At 35.9% G+C, this 18,030-nt stretch overlaps 2 protein-coding genes across 6 annotated transcripts; both read left to right on the top strand.

Moving 5' to 3' along the window:
* Positions 1-5,284: 5,284 nt before the first annotated feature.
* Positions 5,285-10,645, top strand: LOC120561863 (carcinoembryonic antigen-related cell adhesion molecule 6-like). The gene is made up of 6 exons (XM_039805175.1): positions 5,285-5,374; positions 5,534-5,854; positions 6,738-7,013; positions 9,264-9,512; positions 9,607-9,693; positions 9,790-10,645. Exons 1-5 carry the CDS (start codon positions 5,323-5,325, stop codon positions 9,678-9,680), a joined length of 972 nt encoding a protein of 323 aa, XP_039661109.1. The 5' UTR covers positions 5,285-5,322; the 3' UTR covers positions 9,681-9,693; positions 9,790-10,645.
* A 924-nt stretch (positions 10,646-11,569) lies between these two features.
* LOC120561864 (nectin-2-like) lies at positions 11,570-16,808 on the top strand. 5 transcript variants are annotated; one of them, XM_039805177.1, is made up of 8 exons: positions 11,723-11,864; positions 12,194-12,258; positions 12,479-12,548; positions 13,164-13,502; positions 13,857-13,959; positions 14,447-14,481; positions 14,582-14,637; positions 14,796-16,808. In XM_039805177.1, the coding sequence occupies exons 3-8, from the start codon at positions 12,488-12,490 to the stop codon at positions 14,925-14,927; spliced, it is 726 nt and encodes a 241-aa protein (XP_039661111.1). In that variant the 5' UTR covers positions 11,723-11,864; positions 12,194-12,258; positions 12,479-12,487; the 3' UTR covers positions 14,928-16,808. The 5 variants fall into 5 exon arrangements, with proteins under 5 accessions (XP_039661110.1, XP_039661113.1, XP_039661111.1 ...); XM_039805178.1 differs by lacking the exon at positions 12,194-12,258 and having other exon boundaries at positions 11,758-11,864; XM_039805176.1 differs by lacking the exons at positions 12,194-12,258; positions 12,479-12,548 and having other exon boundaries at positions 11,570-11,864.
* Positions 16,809-18,030: the final 1,222 nt, after the last annotated feature.

Here is an 18,030-nt window from a genome sequence, read left to right as displayed (position 1 = left end):
AAAACAGGAATGACTTTTTAACAACTGTAGTATTACAGTTTGTGCTAAATTAAAGGAGATATCTTGTTAATCTAATTTGTATGCATACAGTGCATCGGCATCTATTGTACAATGTGTGAAACGTTTATTGAAGGTTTATGAATTTATACCAAATACTGATAAATGTTTTAAGAACTCCCAGGGCAGGTGTAGATTCTGACGGAAAATAGTCACACCATCAGCCTTGTTAATTATTATAATAATTATATTATTATAAGAACAATGTTTCTTAGTTCATAATTTACGTTTAAAATTTTAAAAAATGACTGTCGGTTATTTATTAATGACAGCATGAAGTTATGTATTTGACCCTTAAACAGATGTGTACACACGTGTGTCGAGCTGGTCTGGTCCAACACAAAGGAAGTCATAGAGGCGTCTTTGGTAGCTACTCTGACTTGTTGTCAGATGATATCTTATCATCTTTATTAGGCTATTATTCTTTCACATGTAAATCATTTATCTAAAATATACTGTACAGACAGCCCAGGACAAGGACAGAGAAAGTTCACGTTGGTCAGACTTGATGATCTCAGTGAATTTGTTACAAAAACATTTGTTTAAAAATAAATTTAAAAAAAATAAACAGGCATTGGATAATTTAAGTAAGAATACAAAAATGACCTCCTATCCTACAAACTTTCAACACCTATACTGTACACAATAAGGCTGCAGTCATACATTAGACAAACCACGCTAATACTGCGTAATCTCTAACCTTCGATTAAACCCATGGTGACCTTCATCACAAGGAGCAGGAGGCACGTCACAGAGCAGGGAAATATCTACTAATGGTTTTATTGCAACATTTGTTTCTGTATTTCGGCACCAGTCATCTTTCTGTTTGTCACCTTTATACTAAAAGATAAAATATACAGACAGATAATAATCTCACTATCTAATTCCATCTCTCATTTGACTGCAGGAAAAAGACGTGGACAAACACACAGTGTTGCACTCTACACATTCTTACATTCTCACTGATTATTGAATACAATGACATCCTCTAGCAACATTAAAGACTTTTAAGCATTGTTTAAAACATTTTGCTTTCTAAATCTATCACTCCAGTCTATACAGAGCAATGCTTCTATACAGAGAAGTGACGATTAACAATGTGTAACTTTAGTGTATTTGGTTCATGCAGTCAAGCGACATAATTATGTAAAAAATATTGAGGATTATCTGAGATGCAAAACAGTGGCTTTCTTCTGCTGTAAAATATGAACTCATTTAACAGCTAAGAGATAAGACTTTGCAGTAGCGACACTCTGTAGAGGTCACAGGTCAGTCTGGTTGAAAGATCTAAAAAGTTGAGTCTTTTTAAATAAAAAAGCTTATAACCTTTTATCAAAATCAAGCACATAATACATTTCATATTGTCTCCTAAACATGTTCATTTCCTTGTTGTAGAATCACAAAGTTAAAGTTTTTTTCGACACCAAAGTGGATTAAAATCCTTTTAGTGTTTATAATGTGCATATGCATTTATCACTATATATGTTTAAAGGAAACTGTCAGTCTGCACTGTTTCTGGGACATTTGGTGAGTCAGTACATGTGAAAGAATGTGTGTGTGTGTGTGTGTGTGTGTGTGTGTGTGTGTGTGTGTGTGTGTGTGTGTGTGTGTGTGTGTGTGTGTGTGTGTGTGTGTGTGTGTGTGTGTGTGTGTGTGTGTGTTCAATTAATCAGTTTGTCAACAAAGAAATATTTTGATAATTGATTATTTGTTTTCAAGCAAAAAATTTATAAACGGTTGATGATTAAAATGAAATGATTTACTGCTTTTCTTTGTCTTAAATAGTTTGTAGTAAACTGGATCTCTTTGGGATTTAGTCAACAAAAAAAAGACATCTGAGGACATCAACTTGGATTTTAAGAAGTGCTATTGGGCATCTTTTCACACTTTTCTTTTAAATCAAATAAATCAATAGCCCTTAGTTTATTGTAAAACAAAAAACAGGCCAATTTTTCCCTTTTTCTTTGTTTGTGTGGATGGAAACTTAATCTTTTTTAGGAGGTAAAATGTCAGCGTGAAGTGTATATGTAATGTAGCAAATGTGTAGCTGTATTAGATAGCTTTTAAACCAATAATGTTGTGATAAATAAGGATTTTGCTTATTCTTTACAATAAAATGTGACACTATTTTTACTCAGAAACCATTTAGCACAATTGAATAAATCAATTTCTATCATGACAATCCATCCTGTAGAACCATTTGTATCATATTTGCTATGCAAGTTTGTGAAACCTCTATCTCATCAAGTTGATCAATAATTTCCTTAAACACCTGTTGTATATAATCTGATACATGTATTCTGCCCTCTAGTGGATTATCATTCCACTACAAGCAGTGGGATTTTTTTTTTTTACCTTTTCAAAATGGCTGCCGTCATTAAATCCTCCACACACTTTTGGCAGGGAACAAGTTGCTAATTTTCATATAGTTATGGTAAGAATAACATTTATATTATTACTCATTTTTTTAAATAAATATCTTCTTTATTGAAACAATGCATAATTACTTAAAAATTAATTATTTTTATTTTAGTTAAATAGTGTTAAAAATGTGTGTATCAAATTTGATACTGCAGGTTTTAAGGTTCTTTATCCCTGAACTTTCAAGTCACATTTTTGTAATGTAATCTACATTCTGCCTACCACTATACAAACACACACTATTTTGATGATTTAATTAATGTAATTAATGACTAAAATGCCATCTCAAAATACATTTTAGGTATTTTCCAAAAAAAAATAATATAATCGCCATGCTATATCGACCAATTTGTGTATTTTAGATGTCAAAAAGACTAGAGGAAGAAGAAGTATATTGAAAATGTCATCAGCATGATAGTAGATAGCAATTCAAGTGACATGGAGCAGTGACGGGAAGATGATGAGGAGGAGGAGGAGGAATGGACTTCTAAGGCTATGCATGATAAAGTTCAGATAGCAGTGATGAGGAAGACTATCAAGATGAAAGTGTAGCCCATACAAGCATGGAAGTTGAGGTCCCAAAAACTAAAAAATTCTGTACCTAAAATGAACATTGTTGTGAGCAAAATGTTGCCCAAAACGCCCAATGTATCAAACATGATACAAAAAAATATATCATAAACAAAATCATATGGCAAAAAAAGAATTTGGGATTTTAATATATATTTTTCTAAATTCCAAAAAATTAGAATTTTCTGGTTATTGTTTCATGTGTCAGGCTTTACAGGGTTAAGCGGAAAAAAACAGAACAGTGTGACACTATTGATGTAGTTATTGCATTGAAAAAAGGAGTTTGGTTTTGGATGCAAACAGTGTCTGTCTTCTGTTTACATTACAGTAAACTTTACAGACTGGGAAAATACCCAAAGAATCCATAAAGAGCTCATAAAAACTTAAAGGTGTAACATGACTCCAAGAATGCATTTTGTTTCACATAAAACTGGTTTCTGTGTTAAACTATAGTTGTGAAATTCAGCTTTCAAAAAAAAAAAACAAGTGAGTGGGAAATTTGATTCTTTTTTACTAAGGACATGGTGTTATAATAAAGCATCAGTAAATAATTTGTCTTTATGAGAAATTACTTTGATTTCCTAGGTGTCACAAGATTCTTTTTGACTTTTCTATTATCTTTACTTAAACTACCTAATAATAGTTTCCATATTTCATTCCTCTAACATTCTATTCAAATCAAACAGCAACCAAAACAGGAACAATTTAAAGCTTTGGTTAAACTCCTAACATCTTGGGGTCACAAATAGAAGATTGCTTCATTTTATGAGTTCACAAGCCATAAATATTGAGAGCCACTTCTCTAGTAGTAGGACATGTTCTCTTATCTGTGACTCAGCACCTAGGAAGCCACATTCACTCCCATCACTCCCAGTATACAGTGTCACAACAGAGGTTGAGTAACATCATATTTACACTGCGAGCATCACTTACCAAAGCACATTGTTATTGAGAGGCCACATCATATCTGTCGGTGACACATCCCTGACTGATGTTTAACCTCCCTTTCTGTACATTTCAGGAATTATAGACACATGTGACACATTGTGAATAACTTATTGTTTCAGCTGATCTGATGGTTGGGTCACAGTATTTGAACGGGCATGTCACTAATCAGATTAATTCTGGATAGAGGTTTATAAAAAACAGTAAGACAATATAAATTATCCCAACCTTTTTTCAATTTAAGAAAGTCAGTCTATCTGCAGACACTGTAACCAGAGACATGTTTGTTAATCTGTCTGGAGGAGGCTAAGTGTCGCCTGGACATCTTTGATCCTCCTCCCCGAGGAATGCTACACGCCTCACTGACGCTCCTCAAACACTACACAGTAAGAAACCCAAAAGCACTCACTGAATAGCTCATAAAACTGACGCACACCAATCCACCATCGAGACTCAGACTTTTGCTACACATGCAGTAGTCATGTAGCATAATACATTTATAGTCATCATGATCAGTCTATCATTAAACTTAGTAACTTTTTTTAATAGTTGAATTGTCATCCAAAGCAAAACAATATGTGCACAAAGAGTCCAAATATTGTGTTTTATCAGTTGTGGTTCAGCCAAGTAGAAAATATCAATGCATGAGTCTAAATGCAGAGTTTGGATCATTTATAAATTATACATGCTGATGCAAGTAGCTTCATACTTTATGCTCAAAACAAGAATCAGGTACAATTCTGCAAGGAGAGGCAGGCTGATGAGACCTCCGGCAGGATAAGATCTTCAGCAAAATCATTCAAAATAGAAGTTTTGTGGCTAGCTTATTGTTAAAATATCAATCATACAGTACTTTGTGTTTATATTATAATATTAGGGGCAGACCTTTATAAAGCTTCATGCGATTACCAAGATCATGTCAAGGTTTAGCTTAAAGAGATGAGATCTGTCGAGCTGTTGGGTGGCTTTTGACTCTTCTTTAGATTTTTTCCTATTACAGATTTAAAGCAAAATCTGGACCAATAATTATGGTTTCTTTAATCACTGCTGGTCACTATTTGTCAGTTTAAAAGGACATTTCTACAAAACACCAACTCAGTCCATCAACCTGGGTCTGGGTAACTCCTAACTAAACATATGCCCAAAGGCATTTTGGTGTATTTACACACTAGCATCGTAAACAGTGTTTGTGCTTTTGATTACAGAGTAGGGGGTTGGTCCTGCGCTGTGGGTGTGTGGGAGGATAAAAGAGCAGGAGCACCTGTGACTCTACATGATTTTGATTTTGGAGACAACTGTCAGACAACGTTACATACGTCATTATTCAGCATGGAGAACAAGATGCTCAGGACGGCTGCTTGTTTGGCGCTGTTTTTTACAGGTAGTTAAAATTCAGATGATATGATGGAAAAAAATGTTAGTCAGTTACATCATGAATTATTTATTGTTTATATTAATAACCAAGATTTATTGTTTGGCTGAACGACACAAGGCCAAAAGCACAACAGTGTTGCTCTTAATGATCTATTCTGTGTACTAGGTGTGTGTGTGGGTGAGGGAATCTTACCCCCAGGGCCCCTGAGTGGAGCTGTAGCGGGCACAGTGAAGTTCACCACCACCCTCAGTCCTCCTGGGAGTCCATTACTCCTGGTCAGCTGGAGCTTCAAAGAGGTGAACATCATCACCTTCACCAACACCAACATCACTGAGCCTGGATATGTCAACAGGATCTCTTTAGACCAAGCCACGGGGGGCCTGGAGCTCAGGAATCTGGTGCTGGAGGACAGCGGGGAGTACACAGTCACCATCACACCGGCCGGAGGGCAGCAGAAAAAGGGCAAGACCACACTGAATGTGTATGGTGGGTTTAATGTTGCAGTGCTGTTTAAAATATGACAAGAAATCACCCGTCAATCATATGAAAATATTTTTTCTAAAGTAAGAGCTGTCTTCAAAGGACATTAATATATTATGATTTTAGTACATACATCTTAATTTTAATCCATATCTCTTGATACTCCAAAAATCTGATGTTACCCATTTGGTTTACACTATTATGATGCAATGTCTAATTCAATCCAATACTGTAATCCTGCAGTGAATTCCACCTTTTTTATTTTTAATCTAATTTTAGACTGTAAGGTGGTTGTGTTAAATTGTTGGCAAACAGGATGTGGTGTTGTTTGATTTTACTGGATTCATTGAATTTAGTCCAATAAATCTGTATGTCTATTGTCCTATAAATGCACCAAAGTTTTTGCTAGAATTCAAGGATTCATAGGTTTTCTTAGGTTTGAAATGCAATGTAGCGGTTAATAAGACTAATGAAAAATAAGAAATATAAATGATTAAAAACTATTAAAGAACAAATGATAAAAGATAAACAAAGATCAGTAGTGAATAAAATAGTTTTTTTATGTAATACACTGAACAAAATGATAAATGTAACACTTGCCCCCAGTCTCTCTCTCTCTCTCTCTCTCTCTCTCTCTCTCTCTCTCTCTCTCTCTCTCTCTCACTAACACAGATTTAGACAGATTTGTGAACAATATTTGAGAGAAATAAGCCTTTTGTGTACATAGAAAAAGTCTGAAAAAGTTCAGCTCATGAAAAATGGGGGCAAAAACAAAAGTGTTGCGTTAATAATTTTGTTCTGTATATGTATCTGTATTAACACTTTGAAACAAATAGATAAATAAAATGAAATGTTTTTCATTGTATTGACGCTCTTTATGTTCTGTCAGCACTGATAACCGGAGCCACCATCCAAACCCCCGCAGCCATCTTAATAGAAGACAAAAGCTCCACCAACCTCAGCTGCGAGGCCTCCGGGTCCATCAGCACCACAGTTTGGATGAAGGATGGCCAGCTGCTCCAACAGAGTGACAGAGTCACTTTCTCAGCAGACAACATGACGGTGTTCGTGCAACCTGTTCACAGTTCCAGCCACGGCACCTACCAGTGTCAAGTCAGCAACCCAGTCAGCACCATGACTGCAGCCTATAATCTCACTGTTAACTGTGAGTAATGCTCACTGAAAAACTTCCAGTAACTGTTGTTAAGCAAAAAAAGACCCTGAAGACTGATTTCAAAATGACAAAGTACATTTCTGTACTTAATAAAATGTACTTAGTTACATTTCACCACTGAATACACTATATTAAGTTCAGACCTGTAGAGAAATAACTTTAATAACAGCAAAGAATTAAGGGCTAATTTTAAAAGCATACAAATTTACTTGTGCTTTACATTAGTATTTTCTTCCAATGCCACTTTCTACTTCCACTACAATTCAGAGGGAAATATAGTACTTTTTACTTCACTACAATTGTTTGACAACTTTAGTAGTTACATTACAAATTAAGATTATTGCACAAAAAAACATTAAAATTCAGCTGAAACAATGATTTGATTGACGGAATATTTATAGACCACTAACTGAAACTAACTATTTTGATAAAGTTGCAAAAATGCAAAAAGATTTTACAGTTCGTTGGTTGGATAAAACTAGCATTTGGATGATGTGTCCACACAGCAGTCTGGGATGGGAGGAAAACGTGCTCTGGTTTATTGGCATTTCTTTAAACCAATCACAATAAGCGCCAGACGCAGCCACGGTGCTGCTGCAAAATAGCCTCGGGAAGGAACTTGTTTTGGTGAACGTGCACGTTCAAAGGTTGTTTTTGTCGTGCAAAAGAAAACTTAGATTGGACAGATAGTCTAGCTAGCTGTCTGGATTTACGCTGCAGAGATCTGAGAAGTAGTTAACCATATTCCTCATAAATCAACAAAAGTTAAAAATGCCAACGCAAAGAAAGAGGAAGGTAATGGACATCAGGCCGAAAAGAGTGGCATGCGGCGGATTTTCCACCGCCACTGGAGCAATCCCGGAAGTGGAACGTCGTGGATGTAGACTAGACTCTGTAATTTTGACTATTATTTTTTGTGGACCAAACAATCAATCCAATATTTGAGAAAATAATCAGCAGATTAATCCATGATGAAAATAATCATTTGTTGTAGTCCTATTCAAAATAGTTAAAATATTTGCTCCACATCAACCAATATTAAAATCCTGCTATTTACATTAATAGATGATAGAACACATATTAGTTTAACAGACACAGGGGACATTTTTCTGCAAATTTAGGACTTTTACTTGTAATGGGGTACACTGTAAAAACGAGAACTTGAAATTGCTCATCTTACTTTGATTTTCAATTAAACAGAACAAAAAACACATAATTGCATTATAAACTTTGTTAAAGTAGTTACTTCAACTCACTGTATTAAGTTTATTGTGATAAGTTGGTCTCACTTCAAAATGTATGGTGGCGCCACTTTGAAATTGTAGTTAGACTCAAATTGAGGCCAGGTCAATTACTCTTTTCATGCTCCACGCTAAAACAGGGTTTCCTGGGCAGTTCTGCAGGGGTTTTCAGTTGCCTACCTTTTCGGCCTGCTCTATGCTTTGAACTCTGATATGCGTACTGCAGTCAGGTGGTTCATTGGCTGGTCAATTCCCATGATGCAAGGCAGTAAATGGTTGTGTCAAACTTTGCTGAAAAGTTTGCAGTTTGTTCGAAATACAAATGTAACTTTATGAATTCCGTTTATTAAACGTGTCTGCTTAGAATGTAGTGTTTTGTTGCCTGGTAATTGTCATTGTGCTGGTTTACATTTGTAACCATGAGGTAAGTGACTGTTACGTTTGATAAGAAGAGCTGGAGTTTTGCAGTGTTAGACTTTGAGCAGTAATAGGCTTCCTTCAGCCAGTATTCTGCGGCGCGTCACTTCACTAGTGGCCCTTTTATGTCAAGTGATGCAAGATCAGCAGCTTTAGATGGGCCCCTATTTTGCACGGGGGCTTTTTTAGAAGTCGAAACTTAGTTTTTACACACAAAAGTTAATTATCTGAACAAAAGATAATTAGTTGACATGACTGTTTTTTGAATTATTTAGTATGTGAAACTTAAGATTTTAAGTTTTTACATCTATGAAAGATAAATTATTTAAACAAAACATTATTAGTTGGCACAGCATATGAAAGTTAATTATTTGAACAAAACATTATTAGTTGGCTGAACTATTTTCAAAACGTAGGAGTTTGAGTTGGCCTCAAAACTCAAAAATCTAGTGCAGTAAGTTGCCTTGAAATTTTGAGTTTTCACAACATTTTCGTTTTTACAGTGTATTTTCACAGTGTGGTATTAGTACTTTTACATAAGTAAAGGATCTGAATACTTCCTATATTTCTTTTCTCTGTGCAGTTGGTCCACATAACATATCAATTAGTGGACCTTCATCAGCAGCCCCTGGCCAGAGAGTGACACTGCAGTGCACAGCTGACTCTGTCCCACCAGCTACATTCAGCTGGATATTCAACGGCAATGAGACACATGTTAATAACTCCATGTACATCATAGAGAGGTTGGAGGCAGAACACATCGGAAATTACACCTGCACTGCCAGAAATATGGTGACCATGTTGGAAAACTCCACAGTTCTGGATCTGAGAGGTGAGATTTCACTTTCTGTCATTGTTGAGTACATTTTAGAGCCTGGTGGCATTTCAAAGGGTAATAACTGTTGTCTTTTTAATACTTCATGAAGCATCCTGCGCTGCTCTCTGCTGGTCGTTTTTACTGATGCTGATCAATGCGCTGACTCTGAGAGAGTTAATGTGAGAGGAAGTGGCAGGTGAGATTAATATTCATATCTTTCATCTTTTTCATATTAAACTTCCCTTTAATCTATTTGTCATATTAACTTCCATTGTATTATTTTTTTTCTCAGATTCTTTATTCCCTGATGCATTTTGCTCACAACTGAAGACTCTGATTAAAATCAATAAAAATGTGCTGTACATGAAATGTTATTTTGACTTAATAGATGCCAGAACTTATCATTACTGAGACAAAGTTGAAACTCTCACTTTGAAAATAAACAATTATCTTTCTTGTTAATTAAATAGACTTTTAGAGATGTAAGAGTGTAAACGTCTGTGTGTCCACATTTGGTACCACAAATAATAGCCCCATAAATTCCCTATTCCGCTGTTACTTATAATTATAATCAGTTTTAAAACCAAAATAAAAAAAAGTCTTCTGGGATTATTTTGGAAGAAGCTAAACACACATTATGAACAACACTTGGCTCATCAGAGTTTGTGTATTTAAAAGGTGGGGTTATAATATGCAGACAATTGCTCCATGTCATATTTTTTTCTTGGTATATGAAAATTTTTAAAAGGTATAGCTGCATCTTGTATTACTATTATTGTATTATTTATATATAAATACATAATTTGCTAAGCACCGTATGATAATCTTGCTGAAAATGTGATTGTGTACATTTACAAGATGCAGCAAAGCTTAAGTTTGTGGCAAATATAATTTCTGCTAAGAGCATGAAATAAATGCAAATGTTTTGAAGAAATGTTTTATGGCCTGTTAAGGAATTCTGCAATATTTTCTTGTACTGAATCCATCTAACAGAATTATTGGGGAAACTGGCCAGGTATGACTTTTACATTATTAATCGAGCCTACACTAGACAGCAATACACTACGGTACTATTATCACCAAAATATAGGCTTGTTAAGAATTTCTTGACATATACACAGAGCTGTATTTGCTGCCAATACCAACCAATACCAACACATTTACATTTATGTTCAATGCACCACTGTCTCCTATAAGAAAATATTTTGCATGCTTTGTCTTGGAGGAATGTAACTAAGGATGCAGAGCTGTGCCTGTTGCAGTTGTTATTCCTGTCATGCCCCGTAAGACCAGCAATTTACATGCAGGCAACAAGCTGAGTTCGACCAACTGAAACAGGCAAAGCTTTGCATCCCTGACCTGATTACCCTGTTGAACACCTGGGGCTAATTTAGCCAGGGACTCTGATTGGTGGAGATAATTATACATCACTTTTCTGAGATGCAGCTTCTATCAGGAGGCTTGACACAAGGTCACTGGTGAGAGGCTATAAAATGAATGCAGTGTTCTGCTTTATGCTCCTGACACTGTTTTTGTCAAGCATCTTAACTAAAACGGTCGAGCAAGGCGAGCTGTGCCTTTGACTCACACTGAGTACATGTAGTGGTAAAATCTGTTTTAAGTACACTGAATTAAAGAGGCCCTTTAAATTCAAATGAGCAGAGTGCTTTATATAAAAACAAAATCAAACATTTAGCATGCATAGTACACATAAAAGTACATACATGCAAACCCAAAATTACTTTACAAATGGTTTTAAATTAGACATTACCAGCCACTCACTGGAATGACTGGAATAACTAGAGTTATAAAGATTTAAAGATGTATTGCAAATTAAAGAATGTGGAATTTATGTGTATATATACACACTATGATGAGTAATTTGGATCTACAATAATGGAGGAATTTATCCTCTCGCTCTGTAGAGAGTGTACACCTGCTGTTATGCTTTCAATAGTGTCAGTTTATGACCATCTTTTTTTACCTCCCTTTTAGCTATCAAAACTTTTGACTTCACATGAATTCAGTTTCCATAAATTAACTGTATACTTTATTGTATGTGTTGTATTTGTACCTGTATTCCATTTAGGTCATACAAGTCATTGTAACATGCAACATGTTGTTTCTTCAGACGTCATTATAACATTTTGACCACCAGAGGTCGCTGTTGTAGTGGTAGATACTTAATAAACCAGCAGTCGGAAATAATGCTGACTGCCGATTGCCGACTTGAAAATTACAGACTTGAATACTCAATAGAGAAACGATCGGCCTGTAAGAGTTGTGATATTGTTTTCATTCCTGGTGAAAGTGCTGAGAGATGGGAAAATGCTTCCTGCCAAGGTCATATCCTCTTCTCTCTCTTGGGTAAGTCTAATAATGTAGCCTAGACACACTTCAATAAGATGTTGATAACTCTGGATGTTCGGTTATCTAACTTGAAGCTTAAATCTACATGAAGTGGACAAAATATAGGCATATTATAGGCTACACATACATCAGGGCAGAGTTATTTTTTTAATAGTAGCCTATCTGAGTCAACTCGGATCAGTTTTGAGGCCGTGGTTGTGTTGGTCAGTGTTGGTGATGACAACCTAGTTCTGAGTAAACTTCGTTCCTCCTTGCAAATGCTATTTTGTTCTGTTTGCCACATGTCATCATGTGAGACTTTTCTTATGTTGCCACACTTCTCCCAGTGTTATTGACTAAAACGCCAGCAGCTGGTCATCCACCGATCTGCCTCTTTGTAACTCTTAAAACTGTAAGTTTCATTAAAGTTGATAAATATAAAAAATAATGAAAATTGTTATGATATGCTATTTTAACCTTACGTCGATCACTTTGTAATTATTACAAAGTGATCGACGTAAGGTTAACATTTAGGAGGTTACTGTAACCTCCTAAATTGCTGGTGCATTAATTAGTATATGCCCCTTTGTGCTATATTGTAATGCGTTTGTTATTTTGTCCACCACCTGTAGTGATGAACAATGAATACTTGCAAACCACCTGTCATACTGCTGAAGTTAATTTGCATCACATTACTCCCAGGTAAGACAAAATGATTCAAACTTTGGAAATTTTGTCTTGAAAGGCTGATTACAGTGTTGGTTACTGTGTGTAGAACTTACGTATTTACAATGACTGTTTTTAAGACTGAAAATTCCCCTTTAAAAATGGTACAATGTGAAGATTATTTTTTTTTCAAGTCACATGAACTAGTAGGCTACAAGGTAAAAATCTAGTGAAATGTTATCCCATCAGCTCCTGAATGTAACGATTAATGGCACTCCCGAGCGCCTTGCCTCTCTTCAGCTCCCCTACAGCAACAACAATGTGCAACATTATCTTAGAAATGGAGTCATCTATATATCTAACCACCACAACACAGAGTCCAATAAAAATAATCACACAAATACAAATGTTAGATCTAGTAAAGCCCACATACGATAAGGATTTTCTGAAATTTCCACATTTCACCTTTATCAGAATGTAACTTTAATTTTAGAACCTAGTTCTATAAATCCTACACAGCTTCTATGCTCAGTGATGTGAAAAGATAAGTTTGAGTACTGTTGAAAAAAAAGGGGGAATTATGAAAAAGTGCAACCAGAGTTTAACAAGACTGAACATCTCCTGCCACCATATTACCTTATCTTTTGGCAGTTCTTGAGGCCCAAGAAGTCAAAGTATTGCCTGAAGTGACGGGATACCTCGGGCGTGATGTCACCCTGCCGTGCCAATTCATCCCAGCACCACAAGGCGCCAATATTACTCAGGTTCAGTGGGATCTCATATCACCAGAAGGAAAGGAAATCCTAATTTTTGTTTTTAATGTTAAAGATGGACTTCATGTTAATGAATCGTTTAAGGACAGAGTGGATATTGTAGAACAATCTCTGATCATTAGAGGTGTGGAAATGAGAGATGCAGGGCCGTACACCTGCAGCATTGCATCCTTTCCCAGCGGTTCATTCAGAGGAACCACCAACCTTGTTATTCAGGGTGAGTATAAAAAGTCTTTTCACACAAACTGTCCAATTTACTGTAAAATTAGGTAAAGATAAAATCCCTGTGATCCCAAGCTGAAAACTAAATTTAAATGATTTGTTTCTGTTTAAGGTTTTTCAATCCTACTGTCCTTTGCTTGTCTGTGGGGGAAAACCGGCTTTAATTATTTTAGTAAATAAGTGGATCATTTGATACAACTGCTGTGTGACCTTGTATGACTCTTAACTTAATCATTTATACAGCAATGATAAATAAATTGGGATTATACCGTATATCCTTAATACACACACACACACACACACACACACACACACACAGGGTTAACCACAGTCATGTTTCCTCTCCCAGAACAGATGCAGTTATCTTCAGCTGTAGTTTCTGCTATAGTGATTGCTGTCCTGTTGCCGTTAGTGGTCATGGCAGCCATAGTTTACCTCATCTTTATCAGAAGGTGAGTGTGTGCGTCTGATGTGTATTTTGTGTAGGAGTATAGAAGCTATAGAAAAGAAACCTCTTCCCATAACCAAGACTTAAGCATTAATCATCCATTTAAGTACTATTTTTAACATTAAATCACGTGGAAGGTTATATTTAACTATTGCATATGCTGGCCTAATTAGGAAGTCAATTTGGTTCTTCATTCTAGAGATTGTTCCATAGATTTACTCCCTTTACTGAGATTCATTTCTATTATTCTAACCATGGTCCTTAATATTTTTTTAAGTATCTTCGAGATAGCTTTCCGCTCACATTTTAAATATTTATTAAATTAAAATTAAAGGATTAACTATATTTTATATTCAGTTTATTCAAAACATAAAAAAAAGTATTTGTACTAAAGAAGGGACTTTTTTCACAAAGGATTTTCTGGGATTAGCAATCACTTCAGATCAAAAGTCACTTACAGAAAAACTAACAGCACTTTTTTCTTTACTTAGACATGATCATACGGTCAGGCACCGCATCTACATTGGTAAGAACAAAAGCACTTTTCTCTATTTCTAGACAGCAACTGGATTCATTTATATATTTTGTTTGTTTCACTTCCCTTGACTAGTGTGTCTGTCTTTCAGATACATGTGGACCAGTGATGGATGTGGCCAGGACATCTGTGATTTTAAGAGACGAGGTGAGCTGGTTCTCTGAATTTAAGCTGAATAAGTTTCAGTCAGACAGTTTAATTATGCTGTTGTTTGTGATAAGAAAATGAGTTGTTTCACTGTAGTAACATACAGATACAACGGACAACAAAGTCTCCACATAACACTTTCTCACACTCCTTCATAGGATGTGGTCTACTCTGACGTCGAGCTTAAACCATTCAGAGATGCTACACCTCCATCCAATGAGAAACACACAGTGGATGATGATGTCACATACTCCGAAGTCATAGTTGGTCGTAGTCACCAAATGAGATGAAATGTACTGTTTTTTTTGAAAAGTGAAGTTCTTTTTCTTCTACTAATTGCACTCTTGTTGTGTATGCAAGTTACATTTACCATAATTTTGGTACTATTTATATCAGCACATCCTGACAGCGGTCAATACAACCTAACCTTAGTGGCTGCTCCACGCCTTCTAGTCATGCTCTCATATATGTTTTTTCCATATGGTTTTTTCCATTCCAGTGTTTCCACAGCAACCTCACAACAGGTGATGCAGTATAAAAGCAAATGTAACATGTGTATCATAACGTTAGCAATGCTTTAATTAGTGGTGGTATTCTTAAAGATAAATAATAGATATTTTGCTGATTTATATCCAGCTCTGTGTCATGGCAGTGTGAGCAGTTGAATGGCGTGTGGCTTCCCTCTGTGGCCGCAGCGCACGGAACTCCCAGCTGAGCAGAGCAGCAGCGGTATGCCGAAATCCCCTAGTGGTCCGCTGAGATCCACAGTGCAATGGTACCATGAAGGGAAGCCAAGCACCATTCATCTAAACACACTGCCCACACAAAGATGACACAGAGCTGTTATCAAATCGGCAAAGTATCCCAGCGTCTCTGTGGGGTTGTTCTTGAGCTAAATGCTCAAACCAGCATGCCATGCAAACATGCTCACAATGACAATGCTAGTATGTGGAGGTTTAGCAGGTATAATGTTTACCACCACCAACGTTTGGTGCCACTTGGTTTTAAATATTGAAGAGAGGAATGGTACAAACCAGCACAGCTCCAACATGTCGTCAAGGTTAACCACTTATTTTACCTTGCCATATTGTACAATGGCAGTGTGCCAACATGGCTTGAGTCGTCACGGTGGATCTCATCACACAAAGTTCCTATTCCTCCTTTGCTGACCATCAAAGGAGGAAGACAAAAAAGGAAGACAAAAATGATAACAAAAAAAAGGAACCAACTCCACATTCCAATTTTTTTAGGTTCAACTAAATTGGACGTCAGGATGTTTGGAGACTATGATGTGTAGCTCTTGCTTAAACAATGTGAGCCTTTGTTAGGGATAAAAGGTTCAATTTCTTACTTGAACTTTCCTGATCCAAAAAAATACAGACACTGGTAATAGTTGTTGTAGTACTTTATCCTATAGTATTCTGTCTGCTTTGGGTATGAATGTCAGAATTGATCACAGGTGTTGCAGTCTGAGCATGCCTTATGTAAGAAGGTGACAAAATGTGGTTTGCAAAGTTATTGCAATGATGCACACACCATCACTGAACTTTACCAACAGTCATTATCTGTTAGCTGCAGGTTTTCAGAAGCATTTCCTGACAGTTTCAATTTGTGGGTGTGAGATTGTTTGCTTTTATCATAGATATAAAACAACGGCTTTTTATACACTCAATGTGTCATCGGAACATAACTTATATTCTGTTGTGTAAAAATATTAGCTTTAATTTTACAATTTGTTTTTTTCTCCATTTAGTTTATATTGAAAATCAGTGCTTGTAACTTTGATTACAATCAATGAAATGCATTTGAGATATTTCAGTCATGTTACTTGTTTATCAAATAATGCAGATAAACTGGGGACAGAAGCAGCAGAGCATGGTTCTCTAAATTGTCTCTACATTTGCATATCTTATTGTTATAAAGTTTTACGTTTTACCAGATCCGTGGTTCCTCTTGTTCATGTATTTCAGAGTTCGGTCATGGCAGGAAATAGATCAAAAAGATAAGGGAGTGTGTTATAAAAGTATTTCCATTGCACTCATCAAATTAGTCAGACAACGCAGATTCATGTCACAGTAGTACTATTGAGAAGGAGCCACACATTCATGAGCTATGTTGTTAAGAAATTACACTGAGGATAAACAATAAGCAAGAATGGACTTTGTGGAAGGGATGGTGTGCAAATTGGCAGTGTCTTGCATTTAAATAAAGTTTTTGGTTGCTCAAATAGTGAAGACATTTTACTATTATATGTTGCCGTTTTTACAGTATGAACTGAAGGGGGACTTACATTTGCACCAATAAAAGGTTAAATTCATTAGATTCATTGCAGACCTTAACGTTTTATATAACCTACAGTAAAAGCATATTGTTGAGCTGCATTGCAAGTTTTACTCAAGATGTGAAAAAAAAAAACTTTACCCACTATTGCCTTTGCATTAATCCTGAGCTTGTTGTGCACAGGTCTGAATCTTAGTGATGTCCTGCTTTCTTGTTTCAACTCAGTGTATTTCCACAGGAGCTTTTCTTTAAAAGCTTAAGGAAATGAACCCCATAATAACCATAATTAAGCGTTAAGGAAACACCACCCTGATTAAGACAAGATAGCTGAAAACATTTGGAGAAATAAACATGGTTTATTTGGAAAGTCTGCACCAGGGAGATTGTGTGTGCATTCTCATAAGCAATAAGGAAACATATTTGTAATTTCACCTTACTTGAGACGCATGGTGCTTCTCTGTACATTATCATTTGACCACATGAGGTCACTGTGCTACTGAAGGTTATTATTGGCAGCAGGGAGGAAGGAACCAAAGGGAAACATCATGACAACTAGTGAATAACAGACGAGAAAACTGAGAAAACATTTATGTTAGTGCTCCTGTTATTTCCTTTGTGCACAATGAAAATTTGCAGCAGATACCAGGTAAGACAAAAGGCTTAAAAACTTAAGTGAAAGTACTGTACAGTGAAAGTATTGGCAGCATAATGTTAAAGCATCACAAGGGAAAGTACTCATTAAGAAACAGCATTGTGTTATATCATTGGATTATTATGAATGTATTACAGTAAGGTGCATATTAATGTGCTTCTAATTATTTAGCTGGTTGAGGTGGAGAACACTTTTACTACATGCAGTTGGGTAGTTTAATCTATAACAATGCATTACATTTTACAAGTTGCTCATATAGGTTCTGTATGTAAAATCGTAATCTTCAAATTTACTTTAACTGATACACTAAACTAAATGTTGAGTACAATAGTTCCCTCTGAAATGTAGTGAAGTAGTAAAGTAACTGAAAATTAAAGGTACTCAAGTACCTCAAACTTGTTAAGTACAGTTCTTGAATAAATGTACCTAAGACTACTTTGTGCGTACACAGGGAGATTGGT

Source organism: Perca fluviatilis, chromosome 7 (assembly GCF_010015445.1).
Source record: "Perca fluviatilis chromosome 7, GENO_Pfluv_1.0, whole genome shotgun sequence".
NCBI lineage: Eukaryota > Metazoa > Chordata > Actinopteri > Perciformes > Percidae > Perca > Perca fluviatilis.
The sequence above is the reverse complement of the archived record's forward strand: the minus strand, read 5'-3'. Positions and strand labels throughout refer to the sequence as shown.